The sequence below is a fragment of the Pinus tabuliformis genome, chromosome X (genome assembly GCF_031772625.1).
Source record: "Pinus tabuliformis cultivar Carrire ecotype Pingquan chromosome X, CPIR1, whole genome shotgun sequence".
Taxonomy (NCBI): domain Eukaryota; kingdom Viridiplantae; phylum Streptophyta; class Pinopsida; order Pinales; family Pinaceae; genus Pinus; species Pinus tabuliformis.
In genome coordinates, this window is record NC_142308.1 from 98,689,695 (window position 1) to 98,713,100 (window position 23,406).

At 37.6% G+C, this 23,406-nt stretch overlaps 1 protein-coding gene and 1 pseudogene across 1 annotated transcript; both read right to left on the reverse strand.

Annotated features, from left to right (window-relative positions):
• Positions 1-17,712: 17,712 nt before the first annotated feature.
• LOC149138587 (CBL-interacting protein kinase 5-like) lies at positions 17,713-18,351 on the reverse strand. The gene is made up of 2 exons (XM_089450404.1): positions 17,962-18,351; positions 17,713-17,868 (listed from the first exon to the last, which is right to left on the reverse strand). The coding sequence occupies exons 1-2, from the start codon at positions 18,349-18,351 to the stop codon at positions 17,713-17,715; spliced, it is 546 nt and encodes a 181-aa protein (XP_089306530.1).
• A 6-nt stretch (positions 18,352-18,357) lies between these two features.
• On the reverse strand, positions 18,358-19,086 carry LOC149138588 (CBL-interacting serine/threonine-protein kinase 12 pseudogene; annotated as a pseudogene).
• Between the last annotated feature and the right edge of the window lie 4,320 nt (positions 19,087-23,406).

The following is a 23,406-nucleotide window of genomic DNA, read 5'->3' on the forward strand; positions in this document are numbered from 1 at the left end:
GGAAAGAGAGATGGCATTCTTTCAACAAAGAGCAGAGAGCACACACTATATGCACTATCCTAAATCAAGCCAACAAACAATCTAAATGCAAATGCACATGCATGTATTTGTTTTCAGCCTTCTTAATGTGTGAATGATAAAAATAAAGCTAAGCAAAAATCTAAATTATTTTCCAAAGTGACAATTACTAACAAGTTTCTTTTCAAAACAAAATGAGGACAATGACAACACTTTGTTATTTGGAATTGAAAACTTGCTTTCGACACTTGAAAAACTACTAACTCAAATCAAATACAAGAGTAATAGTGTAATCGACTACCAAGAATAATCAGATTCTCTTCTATGACTGGAAACGAAACTTGCGACACTTTCAAATCAAGAAACGACAGTACAATTACGTTACTTCTTTGTAAAGGAGAACTGGAAATGACTCAAAATACATAAAAAAAAATTACAGTTCTTTGCACAATGGAGGCGGAATAACAGCAAGGAGGGGTTTCAAACAGAGGTGTACTCACTATAGGTAGCAAAACTCCTAAATAGAGCTGAAAAGAGTGAACATAGAAACCAAAATTTAGGAACAAGGCCTTGTCTGATCAGCGCACTTGTAACACAATGAAACTGAAATGCAACACACCTACTACACTCAGGAAGTGCGATGCATTTGAAGTTCACAGAACAGACAGTGCGCTGGACCAGAGACAAGACTTTGATTGGGTTTCGAGTCACAGTTTACAGTTCAGTTCAGGGATTTAGGCCGAGCAAGTGGTAATTAGTAAATCAATCACAGGGGTAGATCTAAGGAGGTTACTAGAGCCACCACAAGGGAAATTAGAGAGCTTGTAAATCAACCATTTAATTCATAAACAGAACCCGGAGATAGACTGAAGCAGCATTGATCTACTTTGCACTTGCATAGCAAATGCAGTTCGAAGGCTAGCTGGCTTGATTTCAAGCTCCGTCTGTAAGTTTATAAAGTAAAAAAATGTAGATGAACAAACAATCTATTCGCTCCCCAGTGGAGTTTCCATTTTGTTATCGGGAAAACTAGTGTCTATACAGAGCTGCTAGTCCCACTGAGGCTGGTAACTACCTTAGAAACAAACACACTAAAAGCTACTTTTGTTTTCCTTTATGAGAAATAGATAAGAGAATAATAAGGAGACCAACCTCTGTCTTGCGCTTGGTTCCTTGCTTGATTCCTCTCTCTTCTGGTAGGTCTTTGCCACTCTCTTCCTTGTCTACCTAGCTTCAAGGAGTACCTGTAGAACCAAAGCAGCATAACACTATCCAAGAACATATATCTATTATCACAAACAATATAGGATCAGATGTACATTGACCACACAAATGCATAAATCATCAATCATACAAGAATGTGGAGGAAAACTTGAATAACTTTATTGATAATCAAGAAAGAACAAAGAGGATTACAACCAAATTTTCTAACCCAGCATCATCCTCTCAGCAAGAAAGCCCTTCTTCACCTCATGAAAAGTTTAGATCACCCAAAACTATGATATTGCACCAAGAAACCAACAACACTTCCTTACAAGATACAAAATTCCAGCCTCTGGATCTCTGGGATGAGGGATCCATATATAGATGTCTGCAAGGGAGGTGAGTCAGCTTTTGGGATTTGATTAGTGTCTTCTCTCTGATAGTTCTTGATTCCACTTGGAGATTGATGATCTCTTACTCGTCCCTAGTCAAATTCAGAGAGGCAAGTGTCACAAGAGACGTTTCTGGAAGATTCCATGCTCCTCCACCTTGCGGATTGACCATTCCATTTGTCCCTTCCCACCCATCGCACCCCATAAAAGGGTTTTTTGACATGCATCACACCTACTATGTGTATTCAAGTGGGATGCATCGCACTTTGCCTATGGACCAAGTGAAATGGTCGAGTTTTGACCAGTTCTGAGTAGTTTTTTATGGAGAACTTCTGGGAGATGTTGTAATCAGTTGACCTTGTTCTTTTAGGGGTTGGAACAACACCTTTAGAGACTTAGGAGCCCTTGGTTTATGGAAATTTATGCTTGGGGTTCTAGTGCCCAAAAATGTCTATAACACCCGTCCCAGGTGTTCTCCTAAAAAATGATATCGTTCAGTAGGAGTGGAGTCTGCAAAGAGCTGTTCCTATCATCTAGGTCCTTGGGCACCTTTGCCTTCCCCTTCTGTGAAGGAACATACGTGGGTAGCCTAGTTGGAGGGTGTGCAACCTCGATTTCTTCCTCCATGTCATCTTCCTCGTTGTCTTTGATCAAGATTTTCTCAAGTTCTTCCTCCTCCTCATTGATTTCCAAATTAACCACTTTCCCTTTTTACACCATGGTCAATTTAGTTCTCAACGGGTTTTAAGGGGACATGCACACTAGAATCATAGGTTGCTTATCCTTCTTGGGCATTGGCGTGCACGGTGATTTAGGGGTTTCCTCTACTATCCTAGCACTCTCAAGGGCATCCTCTACTATCATGGCCTGCGTGGCCTCTTTGGTGGTAATTTCTCCGATTTCCCTGGCTTCTTTATACGTTGCCATTTTGTTTGTCCAGAAATCTCTCAACTACTCAACTGGGTGCTTACACAATGCTCTCCACAAGTTAAACAAGTCTCGGTTTAGAATAATCTGGGTGCATGACAACTCAATTCTCAAGTGACCAAGTCTTGTTTGTGGGGCAACCCTTTGCAATTTATAGTGCCTTTTGAATTCAAATTCAATTGTTCCCCAAAAATCTGGTTCATTAATGCTCCCTTAGTGGTAAGTTTTCCCAAATATTTCCCATAAAGCTCGCCTGAAATTCCTGCCGCCTACTCCATTTGATCTCAAACCAAGCATTTCATCATGAATAATGACTATAACGGTCTCTTTCCAGCCAACCCACGGAGCAACGCAGAGACCCTTCCGCTACCATAGACCCCATGACACGTCACTCCTGCACGCAGCCCTGACATCGCGCAGGTCTTGGGCAAAGAGCACTAAGACTATGCTTCCCACGGCTAGTCAGATGGTCCTGCCACCTGTATATGGATTCAACAGATCATCAATAACTTTCCATAGAAAAAATCTTCCTTTTAACTTTACTATCTGCGTCACGCACTCCACCATCTGTATCGTGGCCCCATTGGTGACCCCTCTAGTAATATATGGTCCAATCGAAGGCATTAAGATGATTAACTCTCAGTGGTAGTCCCCAAATTTTTCAACATAATTGTGCACATCCTATTTTATTACCACAGTTCTCTTATCGAGAAAATCCTTCTTTATCCCTTCCTCAAGCTTCTTGAATTCCACTTTCAATAGAGCACTTTTATCCCTTAAGTTATTGCTTTCATTCATGAGTTCTTGGAGCCTAAGATTACCTTGTTGGATCTCTTCATCAAGTCCCAAGAGTTCTTCTTCACTAAGTTTCACGATCCCTTCTTTCAAGGCTCCATGAATCGTCATATCCACGGTTGTTGCTATGTGCGAACTAGGCATAATATACTCCATCGACATTACACAGTTGCTCCATAGGGCAACCTAGAAGGCATCTCTCCCATCAATTTCTTACACGTTGTCTTATAAGCCCACAAAATTGATACTATGCACAGGTCCGAATCACTTTTTTGTGCGTTATATAACCTATTCAGTGCTTCGCATACTTCGTTAAATGCTTTTGCGTGGGTAACCATCTACACAGTCATCCTTTCCACCCTCTGTCATTCCAACTTGAGGGACCGTTTACATAATTTCCTCCCCAACACATGCTTATTGATCGTGTTCCCCAATGCGAAGGCCATGTGAGTCCACATAGGTTGTTTACCATATGCCTGTACCCACCTAGAAAGATGCATGTACACACTTCCCGTACATTGTATTTATTTGTTAGTCGCATCTAAGGATTCCTGAAACACATGCACATCATTCTCCTACATTCGCGCCAGTCCTCAAAGCTTCCTTGGTGCGTACCCCACCACCTCATGGGCATAGAACGTAGTACCCACTTCAAACACTAGAAACATTACTTTTCTAGAACCTCCCTTTCAAATCTATCCAAGAAAGAATCTACCTCACCCAATCCATCATAAGTAGGAAAGTCTTTCACTTTTGTCAATACGCAGCACAACAATCTTGTCATCATGTTACAATTCAGTGTGGTTACCTCATGTAACTGGTTTTTCCATCGCTCTATCTCTTCGTCCGAATCCGACGTACAAGAGCTTTCGCACTCTCATGAGATTCCTCCATCCGTGGTGGGATTTACCCAGTCTTGCTCTTGTGCGGTTAACTTGTAGATGTAGTCCAAATCGTCATCGCTTTCATAGTTGTGCACTGGCTCTATGTAGTGACATCCTTCTACAAGGTCCAAAGATACGACTACGCGCAAAGATTTTTTCTCAAAAATCATCCTACACTTCCTCAGATTAATCACCCCGTTCATGTCAGTGGCCCAATCGATTCCTAAGAGTGCGGGGTAGGGATTGTTGTCATCAACAATCTCTATCACTTCAATATCTGCTAGTGTGCTTGCCCCTTCAATATCCATAGTTATCCCCTGCAATCTCCCCATAGGTATTATCTTCTGCTGGTTCACCATTCATAGATGGATAGGATACAATTGCAACATAGGCCTCCCCATTTGCTCCCATATCTGCTTCGGCAGAACATTCACATCCGATTCTAAATCTGAAATTGCCCGTTCCATCTCATATTCTTCAATCTGTGCGGTCAACCTCATTCTCTTCCCGTCCTTGTTGCTTCTTTCCAATCTTCTGGACTACACATGACTCTCCTAGCGTGGTCTAAGCATATCTGTTAATGAGTATGTGCAATCCCTTTACAGCCCTACTATCACACAATAGCTTCATGCATGTTTCTAGGAACATCATAAGCATAGATGGGTTCATTTCCGGCTCCAATATATCTTTTCTTCCTAAAGTTGAGGCACCAGTGAAGCTCTTATTAGCTTCCATAAAGGTTTCCTTAGCACGCTCCAAATCAAATTCTACTTCTTTCATTAGAGCCTTGCGAACCCATGTACTATCTTTGGGTTGTTTGTCTCTATCATCTCTCGTCGTAATTTCACTTTGCAGCACAATGTTCACATTTGGATCTTCCTCGTGTAGCTCAAACCTCATCATTTGTAGGTTCTTAGTTAGGGGAGGTTGGAGCACTCCCTTGTCACACGGCCTAGCTACTAGCCTAGGACAATCCTCTATTTTGTGATCAAACAAGGTGTAATACAGAAATGATGGACATGTTTGATTCATAAAATCATAGGCATAATGTCCTGGCCCTACGCAATTGTAACATATCAGTTGTCCACGACCTCTTCCAGGTCCTCCTCCACCTCGACCTCATCCACGCCCCTCAAATATTGTTTTCACCACTCCTGTGTTCTAGTCAAGGGGACATGTCTTGGCCTGTACCTTGTAGGTGCGAGTTCTATCCATCATCAGCTCATAGCTTCTACAAGTGCACTCATCATGTCCAACTAATCTACAAAAATTACAGAACAATTGTTGCAAATTTTTTGTGTACTTATGTAACAAATGGCAGTTTTCTATAACATGATTCCCTCCTATTTGACAAATTGCACAACACAAAGCATGCATTGTGCTAGGTCCTTCTTGTGCCTCTAGTCTTAACGACATCGGTCCTCCTCCCACGAGGTAATTCATGAACACTGGGTAGTGGTCCTTGTCATGACCCTGACCCTTACATTTAATGCACCATACCTCTTTGTGCACTTCTGCCCAAGTTGTCCTGTCCTATTTCAGACTTTGCATCTCAAGGCATAAGTTTTTCAACTGCACGTGGATCTGTTGAACTCCCAAGTTAGGATCCTATATCGGGGTCTCATGCACCCTCATCGCGATCTCTAGTGGTTTTTCCTGAGTCATTAACCTCTATTTCAACAACGCATTCATCAAATGTGGTGTTAGCAATGTTACAAACCATTCGTGGTGTTGTCCATTAGTGAAAATCATATTAGCTTCACGAATTGTGCACTTTAATCTCTGATCCAACTCCCAAGGAGTCTCGCCTAGTAGCATTGTGATCTCTTTAAATCCAATGATTGACTACACCTCTGACTTTGGCTTGCTAAATTCTATGTTTAGTGCAATTTGGATATCTGTGATCCTCGCATTCCGATTGTCATTAGAATTCTTAATATACCAGGTTAGAACGTGATCCTGAAGAGCACTGACCAGCATCATTTTCTTTATATTATCATCTCCAACTCCCCGCTCTACCCATATGGATCTTATCACGAACCAAAATTGGTTTAGATCTTTGTTTCCTACTCCCTTGAACACAGGAAACTTTATTGTGCTTGCCATATTGACTCAGGGTGGTGGCGGAGGTGGTACAACCGAAGATGGAGGTGAAGGCAATGAAGTTGGTGGTGGTGTGGGTGGGGGTGGTATGCATGGAATCATCTGCCTTATCAAATTGATCACATTCCACAGCGAGAACTTCGTGAGATCTTCCTCCTCTCATGCAGGAGCATCTAGACTTAGCCAAGAATGTGAAGGTTCATTCACATGTTGTGGCTAAATGCATCGAATTTCATTGACTTGAGTGGTCAAAAGTCAGTTTTAACGAGAGGGTTGGATCTCTCAAGAAAATGATTTGTATTTCATTATTATAATAGTTAGAAATTGTCTTATTTTAGATTCAGGGATAAGTTCTTAGAATAAGTGTGTGATAGAGCTTGAAAATAGAGATTGAGTTGTTAGAATGATTAAAATAGAAGATTGAGTTGTTAACAAAGGTAGAATAGGGATCAGACTCATAAAAATAAAAAATTGTAATGGAAAGAGGAGAGCAGAGATGATAGAGGACCGAGTATAGAGAGGGTGGAGTGATAGAGAGGATTTTGAGATTGAAATAGGGGTCTTCTGAAATGTTTTAATCAAGCCAAAGAGTCGAGACTCTGTAACATTGATCGTATTGATTAATTCATGTCACGTGCAATTATGTGTTGATTTCATTGAGAACTCTCTTTTTACCTCTGTTTATTTTTATTTGGAATGAAATAAAATATTTCTCTACCTTATGATTTACGTAATAAATCTCAGAGTTCAAAAGATAATCGGGGGCCTTACTTAATAATAGTGGCGGAAGCCCGCATTAAATCCCAGCTGTTGATCTAAGTTCCAACCAAAGGTGCATTCATGCTGACCATTGGATTATCCCGCATCACATTGCATCGCATTGAAATATTCATTTGCCAGCGGACAGACCTTAGGCCTTAAAGAAATGTGATGTGCGATCACCGATTTATCGCATCGCAATATTCCATCAGCAGTTGAATAGACCTCAGACCTTAAGACCCTGTGATGTGTGATCGTTGATCCATCCAATCGCAAATATTTCATGGTATGTGAACGGGCCTTGAGCATTAGGGAAGTGTGATATATAATGGCGCGATGTGATCGCTGATTAAATCACATCGCAACCATTCAAAGGTGGAAGTACCAGGCCCTAAGCCTTGTGATTTGTGATTGCGATATCAATTGTGGACCGTCAGATCAAAGATGTGTGATCCACAGTACAATACCTTCAAGCGGCTCTTTTGATCCGTGAATATCAGTTGTCGAGCTTATATAAAGGAAATCAGAGAAGTGAATTGAAAGGCCTAAATATAAAGGGGAAAGGAACGCGGGGCCGGTTGGTGATAATTTCTAAAGAAATTGATTCCTGCATCATTTGTGGTATCAGAGCACAGAGATTAAGGTTGGTTGCAGTAAGCATGCTGCCGAGGAGAGTAGTTGGCATAGAATGAGGAAGACCTGAAGCAAATGAAGTTTTGCTCGAGGAGATCCGAAGTCTGCATACGAGGATGGAAACAATTGAGACTGCTCAGAGAAGAACACCTGATGAAGGAGTTGACAGTGCTAAAGAAGAATTTTTTGAGGAAGAAGAAGAGGAGGAAAATGAAACTACCAAAGTTATTAAGATATTGGCAAAAGTAGGAGGAAAACTTGAGGTGGAAATCCCTACGTCTGAAGGGAGTCTCAATTCAGAAGAGCTAACGAATTAGATCAGTTCATTAGACAAATATTTTGACTATGAAGAGGAGGATGATGACAAGAAGAAAGTGAAATTCATAGTTACCAGATTAAAGAGTCATGCAACTATTTGGTGGGATGAACTACAAACATCCAGAACAAGGAAAGGAAAATCCAAGATGAAGCAATGGGACAAAATGGTGAGTAAAATGAAAGCTAAATTTATGCCAAAATATTATCAGTTAAATCTTTTTAAGTAGTTATAGAATTTAAGGCAAAAAGGTATGTTTGTTAAAGAATACACAAGAGGGTTTTATAGATTGAGTATTAGAGTAGGACATGCAAAGGATGATATGGAGAAGGTAGCCAGATATATCAATGGCTTAAAATATGACATACAGGATGAGATCAGCTTGCTGAGTCTGAAGACTATTGAGGATGCCTATCAAGAACGTTTGAAGGTAGAAGAGAAGATGTTGAGAAAACAAAATCAGAGGAATAGAGGAAGAAGCACAATAAGAGGTAGAGGAACTACCAGACCAAGGGGACAACAACATCAGCATGAAGTAGGTAGTTCAAGTAGTAGACCACCACAGAGGGGAGATTCTAATAGAGGAAGATTTGCACCTAGAGGAAGAGGTCAATGAAGAGATATTCAGCATTACATGTGTCGAGAATGGGGACATGTGTCGTGAGACTGTCATCATAATAAAACAACAAGTCTAAGGAATGTGAATGTGGTTGAGGCAAAGCAGGAAACACCTCGAATCATAGAAAATGAATAATCCCCTAAAGTAGGAGAATCCTTGTTGTTGGGGCATTTCTTAAGGTAGAGAAAGAGATTGAAGAACCAACACAGAGGAAGAGTTTATTTCGAACTACATGTAAATCTAAAGGTAAGTTTTGTAAAGTGATAATTGATAGTAGAAGCACTGATAACCTTATTTCTACAGAGATGCTGGACGAGCTAGGATTAGCGAAGACAGTACACCCTACTCCTCACAAAGTGTCATGGTTGTAGAAAGGACATTAGATTAATGTGACAGAACAATGCAAGGTAGAGATACATATTGGCACGTATAAGGATGTGATATTATGCCATGTAATTCCAATGGATGTATGCCATGTATTGCTAGGAAGATCATGACAGTTTGATCAGAAAGATATTCATGATGGGAGGAAAAACACTTATACTCTAGAGAAGGATTGAAATAAACATACATTGCTGCCATTGAAGGATGAAACTGACAAAGGAACACCTGCAAATAGTGTTATGATGATGAGCAGAAAGGAGTTGTTGCAAGAGGTTGGAAAAGGTGAAGAAATGCATTTTGTTGTCATAGGGAGACCTAAGATAATTTTAACTTCCACAAACTTAGATGATTTACCTAAAGAAATCAAAACTCTATTAAATGATTTTGCTAATATTATTGTGGATGAGTTTCCAAATACATTGCCACCAATTAGGAGTATTAGTCATCATATTGATCTAATACCAGGAGCAAGTTTCCCAAACAAAGCAGCGTACAGATTAACTCCTCAAGAGAATGCAGAAGTTCGAAGACAAGTGCAAGAACTAGTGGATAAGGGACTAATCAGAGATAGTATTAGTCCATGTGTTGTACCAATAGTACTTAGTCCAAAGAAAGGAGGTGAATGGCATATGTGTACATATTCCAGAGCCATAAACAAGATCATTATCAGGTATAGATTTCCTTTGCCACGCATGGATGATTTGATGGACTGTGTGAGTGGGTTAAGGTATTTTACTAAAGTAGATACAAAGAGTGGATATAATAAAATAAGAATTAAAGAAGGAGATGAATGGAAGACTGCGTTTAAAATAAACAGCGGGTTGTATGAGTGGTTACTGATGCCTTTTGGACTCACTAATGCACCTAGCACGTTCATGAGATTGATGAATGAAGTCTTGAAGGAATATGCAGGCAAGTTTGTTATTGTTTATCTTGATGATATTCTAGTTTTTAGTAAAGGTAAAGAAGAACATCTAGAGCATCTTAAATTGGTTTTAAGAACTCTGTAGAAAGAGAAACTACTGATAAATCTGAAGAAGTGTAGTTTTATGAAAGAAGAATTAATTTACTTGGGATTTGTAGTTTCTAAAGAAGGGTTGAAAATGGATCCAGAGAAGGTCCAAGCAATTTGTGACTAGCCTATTCCTAGGAATATATTTGAGGTTGTAATTTTTCATGGGCTTGCAAGTTTTTACAGGAAATTCATCAGAGGGTTTAGTCAGATTTGTGCACCAATTCTTGAAACAATCAAGGAGACTAATCAGCCAGTCAAATGGATAGAAGCAGCAAACAAGACTTTTAAGTTACTGAAGAGGAAAATCACAGAGAAGTCGATTTTAGCTTTACCTGATTTTCGAAAAGTATTGCAAGTTGAAACAGATGCTAGTGGAGTTTTAATTGGAGCAGTTTTGAGTCAGGAACAGAGACAAATAGCGTACTTCAGTGAGAAATTAAATGAAGTGAAGAGGAAGTAGTCTTCTTATGATAAATATTTTTATGCTATTGTACAAGCCTTGAAAAAATGGAGACATTATTTGTTACCAAAGGAATTTATATTGTATTCTGACATTCATGCATTAAAGTTCATAAACAACTAGACGAAATTGAACCAGAAACATGCCAAGTGGGTACAGCTTTTGCAGAACTTTACTTTTGTGATAAATCACACAAGTGGTAAGTTGAACAAAGTCGTTGATGCTTTAAGCAGGGTAAGTTTTATTGTACAAGAATTCAAAGTTGGTGTTGTAGAATTTGAGGAAATGATTGAAATGTACAAAGATGATGCAAATTTCAAATATATTTATACAGTAGTAAAAGTCCAATAGTTCATAACAGAAGTTAGTGGTAAGATTATCTTATCCAAGGAGGTTTATTGTTTAAAGGCAAAAAGTTGTGTATTCCCAAATATTCTATGAGGGAAAACATAATAAAGGAGAAACATAGTGGAGGATTATCTGGTCATTTTGGACAAGACAAATCCTTTGCTCAGGTGAATGCTTTTTATTATTGGCTAGAAATGAAAACTGATGTTAAGATATTTGTTGAGAAGTGTAGGATATGTCAACATGATAAAGGGAGAAGTCAAAATATAGGATTGTACTAGCCATTTCCAATACCAGATTGACCATGGGATGCAGTTAGCATGGATTTTGTTTTGGGATTACCTAAAACCAAAAGAGGGAATGATACCATTTATGTTGTGGTAGATAGATTTTCCAAGATGGCACATTTCATTGCATGTAAGAAGACTAATGATGCAACACGTATAGCTAATATATTTTTTTCAGAAATTGTAAGATTACATGGATTGCCTGTAAGTATTGTGTCTGATAGAGATACAAAGTTTGTAGGGCATTTCTAGAGAACTCTTTCGAAGAAACTAGGGGCTAACCTCAGTTTCAGTTCAGCATGCCATCCTCAAACAGATGGGCAGACCGAAGTAGTAAGTAGGAGTTGGGGAACATCTTGAGAAGTTTAGTGTATCAAAATCCTAAGCAGTGGGATTTAGCACTAGCTCAGGTTGAGTTTTCTTATAATGACACTCCAAACCGAACTACTGGAATGAGTCCATTTTAGATTGGTTTTGGGATGAATCCAAGAGGTGTGTATGAGCTCATAAATTTTGGAAAACAGGAGACAAGAAGTGCAAAAGCTAAAGAGTTTGCAAAGCAGATATAAAGACTACATGAAGATGTCAAAGGCAGATTGTAGGAAAGCAATGGCAAATACAAACAGAGAGTAGATATGAAAAGAAGAGAGAAAAAATTCCAAGTGGGAGATTAGTATGGTGTATTTGAGAAAAGACAGGTTTCCTGCTAAGACTTACAATAAACTAAAAATCAAAAAGATAGGACCATGTAGAATTGTAAGAAAGTTTTCCACTAATGCTTATGAAATTGAATTGCCAGAAGGGATTGGAATATCACCTATATTCAATATTGCAGATTTGTATCCATACAAAGGGACAGAGGCAGAGCTACAAGAGGAAACTACAGAAGATGAAGTTCAAGCTATGAACTGGGAAGAACAAACGCCAAGGATAATTAAGAAAGAAGTGGAAGTTGTTTTGGAGAAAAGAGTATCTAAAATAACCGGAGGAGAGATTTATTTTCAATATCTAGTCAAATGGAAAGGACAACCAGTGGAGGATGCTAGCTGGTTGACAACAACAGAGTTTTAGAAGTAGGGAGTAAGTCCTGAAAGTCAGAGGGATGATCCTTTTCTTCCTTAGGAGTCTGATGCAGGAACATCTAGACTTAGCTAACAATGTGAAGGTTTGTTCACATGTTGTGGCTAAATGCATTGAATTTCACTCACCTGAGTGGTCAAAAGTCAGTTTTAACGAGAGGGTTGGATCTCTCAGGAAAATGATTTATATTTCATTATTGTAATAGTTAGAAATTGTCTTATTTTAGATTCAGGGATAAGTTGTTAGCATAAGTGTGTGATAGAGCTTGAAAATAGATATTGAGTTGTTATAATGATTAAAATATAAGATTGAGTTATTAATAGAGGTAGAATAGGGATCCAACTCATAAAAATGAAAAATTGTAATGGAAAGAGGAGAGCGGAGATGATAGAAGATTAAGCAAAGTGAGAGTGGAGTGATAGAGAGGATTTTAAGATTGAAACAGGGGTATTTCTTATTTCTGTAATCAAGCCAAGGGGCCAAGACTCTGTAACATTGATCATATTGATTAATTGATTTCGTGTGAAATTATGTGTCGATTTCGTTAAGAACTCTCGTTTTGCCTCTGTTTATTTGTATTCAGAATGAAATCAAATATTTCTCTGTTTTATGCTTTATGTCATAAATCTCAGATTCCAAAGGATAATTGGCGGGCCTTATTTAATAATAGTGGCAGAATCCTGCATTAAATCCCAACCGTTGATATAAGTTCCAACCAACGATGCGATATCACGTCGACTGTTGGATTATACCGCATCACATCGCATCGCATCACGATATTCATTTGCGAGGAGACAGTCCTTAGGCCTTAAATAAATGCGATGTGCAATCGCCTATTTATCACATTGCAATATTCCATCGGCAATTGAATAGACCTCGGGCCTTAAGTCCCTGCAATGTGTGATCGCAGATCCATTGCATAACAAATATTTCATGGTATGTGAATGGGCCTTGAGCATCAGGGATGTGTGATATGTGATGGTGCTATGTGATCGTTGATTAAATCGCATCACAACAATTCAAAGGTGGAAGTACCAGGCCCTAAGCCTTGCGATTTGTGATTGTGATATCAATTGTCGACTGTTAGATCAAAGGTGTGTGATCTATAGTACAGTACCTTCAAGTGGTTCTTTTGATCGGTGAATATCAGTTGTCAGGCTTATATAAAGGAAATCAAAGTAGTGAAGCGAAAGGCCTGAATATAAAGGGGAAAGGAGCATAAGGTCAATTTTTGATAATTCTTAAAACAATTTACCACCTGCGTCATCGTCCCCTTGCGGAGGTGAAATCAAAGGGCTATTCTTTGGTCCCTTACTTCCTTTGTTTCTATAGGTTTTTCCACTTCGCGTGCCTCTGGACAACAAGGTAATCTTATAAACCTCTTTTGACACAATAACATTTTAACCCAAGTATTTAGAGACTTTACATACTCACCTCACGGTCCTTCAAGAAAGCGTTGCTCTTCCTCGCTATAGTTGATTGAAGTATCTACTATGAACTCAATAATGAATCCTCCTATAATTCGATCGAGCCAGTGGTCAAGAGCACGCGCAATCTTATCCTCTAATGCTTCCAATCTGCACACCAACTCTAGGGTCCACACAATATGATTGTCAATATGCCACCTTCCTTAGCTATCTGCTAGTTTTGTGATCCACTCGTACAAGTCAGTAGGGAAAGATGAGAAGAAAATTTCATGGATATCTGTGTATAGGTAGCAGTATAACCACTCTTCCTTTGATAGTCGTAGATTATTATTCTCCTACGCCGCGAACTCGTGAATTCTCCCGTCCAACCAACCTTCAATTTCTTTCTTAGTTGGATTCCAATGATACAACATCAGACATATCTATGCAGATTCCAATCCCGGCAATGAAACCATTTGTTAGCTTGATGGGGCCTGACCTAGTTTTGGAGTTATTTAGCCAAACAAATTCTTGTACTATTGGCCCTTTCAGCAACAACCCACAGAGCAGGAACTGAGGTCTCACCCAAAGTAGTATGGGGGGATGTGATAACCAAGTTTCCGTACCCTCGAGATGTCTCAGGGGTCAGTTTAGTCCAACCGTGAATACCTTCGCACAGGTCACTTCATGCACTTTCCTAAACCGTGAGGCCCTCGCGTAACCCTAACTAGGGGCTGAGGAGCCTTCATGCTGCTAAAGCAGTGATCTATACTATCTCCCCATTTATGCCACGTGTCTTACTTATCTTCTTATAACATTTAGTTATTGTCACGTTAACAAATAGTTTATCTTATATTCACTTATTCAACATATTCATATAAGTTCATGCAACAAATAAATGGTAAACTTGCAATTCATACGCAATATACTTCAATGCATAAAACAGGAAAATATACATAGAAATAATGTAAAACTTCTCTTTACTAATGCTTCAATTGGTTATAGACTCAACCTGCCCTACGCACTCAGCTGTAGGGGTCCACGCACTCAGCAGCAGAGTACTAGGCCTCTCCGCACTCACCTACAAAACGTTCTCCTACTCTACGACCCAAAAACACAACTTTACACTTTTGACTCAATGCTTCATCATTAGATCTTCCATGTTCTATTCCTTTGATTCTTCTTTACACTTAGAGCCTCGCTCTATTTATACAATCCCATGGTTTGCGGACCATGGGTAGAACTCTAAAGCCGCCACTACATTACAAAAGTAAGGGCGGACAACCCTATGACTTGATTACAACTCTACGCTCCGCGACCACAAATCGTGGAGTCTTTACATCGAACTTAGTCAAAACTTGGGCTTTAAGCCCCAAAACTTCCCTTGGGAGTATCCCGCACCCAACAATAATAATCTACAAGGTTTTTTAACTAAAGACTAATAGAAATTAAAGTTTATTCTAATATAGGAAATATAAATACATATTGAGGGAATTATTACTAACTTAATGATCAATATGGATAATATTTTGAATTTGAGAGAATGGGAGATTCTTAGAAAATCAAGCTAGCGATTACCAAATTGAAGGCACGTGTTTATTTCTTGACATAAAGAAAGTCTATATCTATAAATTTATAAAAAAAGATAATTATATCACATAATTTGTGACTAAAACGTCATACAATAGATAAATACACACTCCATACAAGAAGGAGCCTATTCAACTTGCTTTTAAGTATGTTAATATTTGAAAACCTACTATACAAGATCAAATTAGTTAGAAACTATTTTCTTCATTAGAAGCGTCATATCATTTAGCATTTTGAAACATGTAACTAAAATTACCATTAAAAAAGGTAAGAAAAACTTTTTTAAAGCAAGAACGTATTATAACTATAGAGAATTTCATAATTCTAAACAAAATCTGCATGAAATTTGGGATGACAGGTATGAAAAGAACAAGGAAATTACTTATAAAGAAACAAAAATAAATCAAAATGTAGAGGTTCTAATGGATTTAGATAACAAGGAATATGTTTCGAGGTCTTATCAACAATGATTGTGTATTGTTTACCATTTGTGGCAAAAAGGGGGACAAGTTATTTGAGTTTCCTTTGTTTGGAGAATGTACATGGAAAGTTTAGCACAACAATCATGTAGGACGAAAGGAGGGGTAAGACAATTTATAAAATTATATGTTTCAAATATTGACAAAGTTTTATAAGGTTCCTCTTTTTAACTTTAATAGGGGGAGCTCTTGATTGATCTATTAGCTCAATCGAGCTCCAAGGTCCAAAAATTATCCATTAATGCCATCAATATAGTTGGTGTTTGGTTAATGGATGATTAGGTTTTGAAATTGATTAATTGAGCTATAAGCCAGATCAACTGCATGATTAACCATGTTAATCGCTTAATCAGGAGTTTCTTAAACCCATGATAGAGCTATTTGAAAGTTTATCTCAACCGCTCAATCAAGCATCTTAAGTGCTTGATCGAGCTGCTAAGGTCCCAAAATACACAATTTTAGCACCACCACTATGAATTTCTACGCAACACCATTTTGTACCATGGTGGAGTTGATCATGTTGGATTCGTGAGGAAATCCTCTATGCAAGGGCATATGAGTTTGAAATTTTCGAATTCATATGATATTTTTTCATCTAATTTCTTGTAAACGTAAAGCTTGAATTTGTTTTAGAGAGTTTCAAAAGGGTTGAATAAAAAATCAATAACATAAAATATATACAACGAAAAAGGTTCAAAAAATACCACCACCTTCATTTATGAGTACTCATTAAAAGGGTACTCTTGGTTTTTTTTAAATCATTTAAATAGTTGAAAAAAAATCACGTGAACATGTTTGTTTGCAAAATGAAATGGAAATATTATTTGGCCAACCTTGAAAAATAATAAAAAAATAAAATTTGCAATATATATTACTTAGTTCTCTCCTTGTAGATCATGTTGATATATTACTTTTAACAATTTACACATTTTAAACTAAGTTATGCGACATGAGCACACACATAGCTCTTAATATGTGCAAAAATTTGTAAGGAAAATCGTTTCATTAAATGGAAAATTGATGCACATTCTTTTTGCAAAAAATTCATTAAGAAAACATACTTATCCACAAATTGTCTTTTTACTCTAAATCAAAATTCAAAATGTTTATATGAATTTTGAGGACTTCAGTTTGTTAAAAGAGATTTTTTGAAATTTCATTACACATTTGGCCCAAAAGTGTAACCCATCCTCATGCATTCACCCCATGGTTAGTCCAGTTTCCTTGAGTAATGAGGACTTATGTGGTGTCCTCTTAAATTATAGTGGTAACAAATGATAGATTAACTTTTGAGAGGCATAACTTTTATGTTTGAAATTTGATTAGCATATTTCTAGCATTATTGGAAAGGTCTCTAAGTGTATAATAATTTCATGGGGTCAGTAGAAAAGTTTTATCCCCCAAAAAAAATTCATTTAGGGCCTCAAATTAACCTTGAAATGTTTCAAAGGTCAATTCTTTAAGATAGGTCCTACCAATTAAATTGCCCCTATAAGCTAATGATTTAATTTTTTCATCCTAAAAGCATTGAGATGGGTGACAAATTACGTAAAGATCATATCCATATCAATAGAAAAACTTTGTACGAACATTAATATACTACAAAGAGAGTTATAAGGTAATTTAAAGGAACTGGAGACTTTGGGCTCAAATGCTCTATGGTGGAGTACTTCAAAGATATACATATTCAAACATTAATCGGCCTAAAGAGAGTGAAGTATCTACTTCAATATATCTCATGAGCCTTTGATTTTAAAATACTTTAATAAAAAGTAATATTTAAATATTATTTTATTATTACTATTTGGCACTATTAAAATCACTTATATTTTTTATTATATATATATATATATATATATATATATATATATATATAATTAATTAGCTTAATGTGTCTATATCTCAACCCACATTAAACACACAAACCAATACATGTACGCCTAGAAATCAATTATATCAACTTCGATAGTATCGTGGAGATCAATTATACTAACTTCGAAAACGAGAACGCCTTCTATTGTGGAGGATTAATTTCCGTATCTTGCCAGGCACGAACAATGTCTTGAAGCCCGGCTCTGAGGTACTCGTCCCTGAACTTGTCATATTCAGGCGTATCGTCTCCACTTTTAATCACATCCACCGTGTACAAAGACGGTGCTATTTCAAAATCCTGTGCTACAAAAACCATTCACCCTTTCCAACCAAATTTCAATATCTCCTCATCCACCGTACTAACTCTCTCTCTGACACTAAATCCACTGGCCTTCACAATCTCCTCGATCTTGGATATTATAACTGAAACCGGCTGCTTCGTTATGAATCGGAGTACCCTTCTTGAATCTCCGAACAGGGGAGCGAGGTCCAGTCCTTTTCTCCAAGAAGACAGAACACCGAAGGCATTGAGGAATGGGGGATTCGCCTCACTCTCTATATCTTGGCAGGCGAAATCTACAACCAGAGGGCAGGAGCTTTCAGTGAAATCTTGGTCGAATGACAGATTATTGTCCTCGAAACCCTCTTTGAACCAGGGGAGCTCCATGATCTTCGGAATAGTGATCCGGGTCCTAGGGTTAGGATCCAACATTCGAAAAAGCAGCTCACGAACTTCACCCGAGAAGCAGGGCCTCTCGCAGCTGTACTGTCTGTTAATCATTCTCTTCTACATGACGGGCAAATTGTCATGACCAAATGGTAAACAGCCAGACCTAAGTTCGTCTAGAATTACTCCGCACGACCACACGTCTGCGCTGCGAGCATCGTAACCCTTCTGCCTTAAACCCTCGGGCGCGCTGAACCCAAAAGTGCCGCAAAGTGTGTGAAACAACCCATCCTTCCCCACCTGCTCGCGGGTAACGCTCAGCCCAAAATCTGCAACCTTCAGGCTTCCCTTGTCATCTAAAAGTAGGTTTTCAGTCTTGATGTCTCTGTGAAAAATTCCCTTTCTGTGACAGAAGTCTACAGCACTGATCAGTTGCTGGAAATATTTCCTCGATATATCCTCCGGGTCAGTCCGTTTTGTACCGTTAGCGAACTTTATTTTATTCAGTATGGTTCCGCCCGTGACATACTCCATCACAAAATATATCTTTTCTTTGCTGGCCATCACTTCGTAGAGCTGCACGATGTTGGGATGCTTCAGTGTTCTCATAATGGAGATTTCTGCTTTGATCCGTTCTACCCATTCCTTCTTCTCGCGAAGTTTTTCTTTGCTTATGACATTGATGGCCACGGTCCCTCCGGTTTTTAGGTTTTTGGCACGGTATACCTTTGCGAATCCCCCTCTTCCCAAGATTATGTCCCATTTATACTTGGCCAACAGTATATTCTCATCTTTAGAATGAGTCCTTGGGAGTTGAAGAGGCTCTGTTGGCTTACCGAGATTGGCCATGCAGGCCGGAAAACTTGGATTATATACTGTTAAAAACCGTCGGGCCTTGCAAAATTTCTGTGCGTATTTACTAACCCTACTTAAGCTCTGAGGACTGAAAATGAATGTTGGCTTAATACCCACTACAGGTTCTTCTGTAGTTACTGTTTCAAAGCAACCTGCAAAAGATAAGAACAGATTGCTGCTTTAGTCTTGATTGTAATTTTGATTCATAATTTAAGAGCAATCTGCTATAACCAGTGGTTACTATTTATCTATCATGGAATCACACCCGCTGAGATATCTGATCACCCATCAGTGTGAAATTGCGTCGGTTCATCTGTGGTATAACTTTGTACTCTAATGACAACTATTAGCCATATGGCGCTTTATAAATATTAATTAATTACTTGCTTTCGTTATGGTTGATGTGGGGATCAATGTTTTAATTATATTTCCGAAAATAAAAGGGTTTGCTGTCCATTATAATGGAATTAGTGGTCCAAAATGCCTAATGGTTAAGAGTATGTGTTTCTTCCTAAGAGGTTAAAGGTTCAAAACCAGAAGGGGGTAGAGTATGTATGCCTTAGTAGACTTAGCAGTCAAATCGCTGGGGAGGTGGGTCCCTTATCCCATAAAAAAGGGGGCCTCATACACCAATTTGGTGTCTAGCTTGGTTGTGACCTTAAAAATGGATATTATTATTATTATTATTATTATTATTATTATTATTATATATATTTTTTGATTTCTTGAACCATTAGTTTTGGCAAAATTTGAGTATTGTCAAAAGTGGAAATAGATAGGATGTCGACCCAAAATAATGAAATGGTAAAGCATGTATAGTTATGATGAAGATGTGGATATTCCATCGAGGTAAGGAGGAGAGTTAAATTGACTAATAGTTTTTATTTCTCTTGTCTTAGTCATTTTCGGCGAGGAGTGAGGGAATGTGTTCAATTTTAATTTGAGTTTGGCCAGGAATAAGGGAATGTGTTCAATTTTAATTTGAGTTTGGCGATCGTACGTCATTTAAGACATGGATTTTTCGTGCCTCATCTCAATGAACCTTCGTGACCTACAAGGGAGATATGGAAAGAAGAGAAGAAAAACTATGCTCTTTGTTCATACATGACATAATATGAGATGGACTAGATTGAGAAGCTAGTGGAAGAAAGGAAGTTGAACATATTTGGAACATAGAGCCTAAAGTGGGTGCATTAGTTTCTTTTTCACTCACTATGTTTCCATAATAAAGAGACTACATTCTACTACATTGTAACTAGTTGCTCAAATATATACACTAACGAAAACATTTTGCACCAAGTGGGTGACCTTTTCCGATAGACAAATTCCTTTTGGGACTGTCAACATTAGTACAACCTTTCAGTGCACCATGGACTTAGATTTCCGGGGAATTATAAGACATAGGATGGTAGTGTTGTTGGATGATGCATCACTTTCTACAAATGAAGTTATAACCACTAATATGACCTGAAGTAGATATTTGAAAGATGCAATAACTAAACGATTTCACTCAATACCAAGAACATTTTTGTTGTCACCAAAGGAACCTCTTGGGACCATGTAACATCTACGAAAGGTATTTCTATAAAACCAGAAAGGGAATAGGCTATTACACATTCCCTCCTTTAAACAATGCCAAGGTCATGTAGTCCTTCCCAGGAAAGATTAACATTGTAAGGCGATTTCTATTCGAATTCACCAAGATTGTTAATCCCCTTCAATAAATTATCAGAAAGGATTTCCAATTCAAATGGACCAATATAGAAAAGGAGGCTTTCAATAGGATAAAGGATTTTATATCAAATATTGTTGCTTTGTACAACCCTTATTTTTAGAAGGAGTTCTCACTATACATGTTCACCTCTAAATTCTTTTTAACAATAATACTCACTTATAAAGATGATCATAGAAATTAAATCCCAATCTCCTTCATGACTATGCGCTTACAAGATGTCAAACTATATTTACCCTTACGTAGACAAACAAGTATATGTAGTGTACAAAGTGGTACAAGGGTTCATGACATACATCTTGAAGAATCATGTAAAAGTAATAGTTCCTCACCTTGTTGTGAGATCATTATCAATGCAAAAGGAGCTTAAGTAGTGAAGAGGAAATTAGATGATCTATCCCTGAGAATATGATCAAGAATTCAAAGATTGCTACACTATAAAATTTCATAATCTTTGTAAGCTTTATGCTGAGGCTTTAGAACCTAAAGATAATGAAAAAGTATGGGAGAATGAGCTATCCACGTATTCACATCAAAAAAAATTGTACCTTTCCCAGTAGATACAAATGGTAGCAAGAGTTAAAATAATACTCAAAATAGGCAACCACACTTGATGACCTCAACTCTAAGTAAAAAAGAGATATAAAGCTCAAAGCCTCATAGTACCAATTGACTAAAGCCTTGATTTTCAGAAAGTACAAAAAATAAATTTTTCATTTTTGTTTATAGCAGATTAAGATTAATATTTTCCTCTGAGAGCTACATGATAGGAAAGAAGCACAACACCTTGTAGGATAAGCTAAAACATGTAAGATCCTTAGAGTATGATATCACAGTACATCACTCCTTAGGGACTCACACACTTATGTTAGGAAGTGTTTAGACTACTAGAAATGTGTTGGATGAGAGGAAAAGAATGTGGTTCCTTTGCAACTAGTAATCGTGGAAGAAATTTTCCAAGATTGAGGATTGGATGTAAAAGAAATTTTCCAAGGGTGGGGATTAGATGTGATTGGTGAAATTTATCCCCACTCTTCTAAGAAATATCAATAAATAATAATATCTGTGGATTATTTAACCTTGGTGGGAAAATGATATTCCATTGATCAAAATCAATTAACACGTCATCATACAGTTTCTAAAACAATAAATTATTACTAGGTTTGGCATTCAAACTTCTCATATCTTTAATAATGCTTCATATTTTCATCTTTGAAACTCACTGAGTATGAATTAGGCAATGGAATTCGATTAAAGGACTCAACCAATCATTACCCTCAATGAAATGGACTAACTAAATCTAGTAATAAAAAATTAATTCATATCCTATCCAACGCCATGTGGGGATACCGAGTAATCCCCAAAGTTGTTATAGAAATCACCCCATATTTCTTGGCCTATGATAAGGAATCTATACTTCTTCCCATCATATTCCTACCTGCACCATTTTTCTCACAATTATCTTGAGTTTAGTCATCTTTAGCCATGCAAAGACAAGTCAATACCATATAGAAGCTAGAAGAATAAAGATACAAAGCTAGACACAAGTTTTCCACTAACCAACAAACTATCATGAAGTGGTTTGACAACATTTCTATTGGGAAGAAGGATCTTGAAGTAGGAGACCTAGTACTAAAACGAGATAAACCACATGAAGGCATTGAATGGAACCACGTGAAATTTCAACCTTTATGGTTTGTTCCCTACTTAATTACAAAAAAACATTCCTAGGAACATATTGATTCAAGAACCTAGATGGAGAGATGAAACCTGTTTTGATAATTGGACGAATACTTAGAAGATACTTCACATGGTTCCCTTAAATTATTTCATATGCGTATAACTAAACTTTATTTCGTGTTTTGTTCTCTTATAATTTCCTTTCCTCCCCCTTTTCGATTTTGTTTTGATCTAGTTTTCATTTTGTAAATGAATAATTTTGCAATTATAGTGGATTCTTTATTAGCCTTCTCTTACTGAATCCTATCGCAGCTTTCCATTCCTTGCATACATAGCACATATATGACTATGAATCTATATGTAAGGCTTGTGATGTATAATAATGCACAACAATCACAATTCCAATGGTTCTTATGGGGAATATAATCAATAGCACATGGGGAAAACTATAAGAACGATAATAACTAGTTGGTTGAAAAATCTTCAAACGCCTTATGCAGTATGAACTAGGTCTCATCTTGACCTAAAGGATAAAATGCATAAGGGGTGATATCAAGGAGAATTATATACTATACACAATCACAAACGTTTCAATCATAGGGACCATCCCAATTATCTTGCATATACAAAAACAAGATCTATCATCGACCTTATGGCCCTAAATGAGATTAATCTAAAATGACCAAGTAAGAAAAAAAGGAAAAGGATTCAAAAAGGCTTCCCGGATAGTTTGGACATGCATATATCTTTACTAGGGTTATGGATGTTCATTGAAAATTAAGCAAGGGTTGTTATTCTAGGGAATATCCATCAAATTTATTGACATTTATGAGAATTAGAGCAACAATAGAGACTCAAATAAATTCTTTATGTTTCCATTTTCTAAAATTTCTCTCTCTCAA

Coding starts and splice junctions, on each gene's coding strand:
- LOC149138587 (XM_089450404.1), bottom strand. CDS start 18,351: ATGATTAACAGACAGTACAGCTGCGAGAGGCCCTGCTTCTCGGGTGAA. Junction 17,869..17,961: donor AGATCGAGGAGATTGTGAAG/GCCAGTGGATTT, acceptor TTTGTAGCACAG/GATTTTGAAATAGCACCGTC.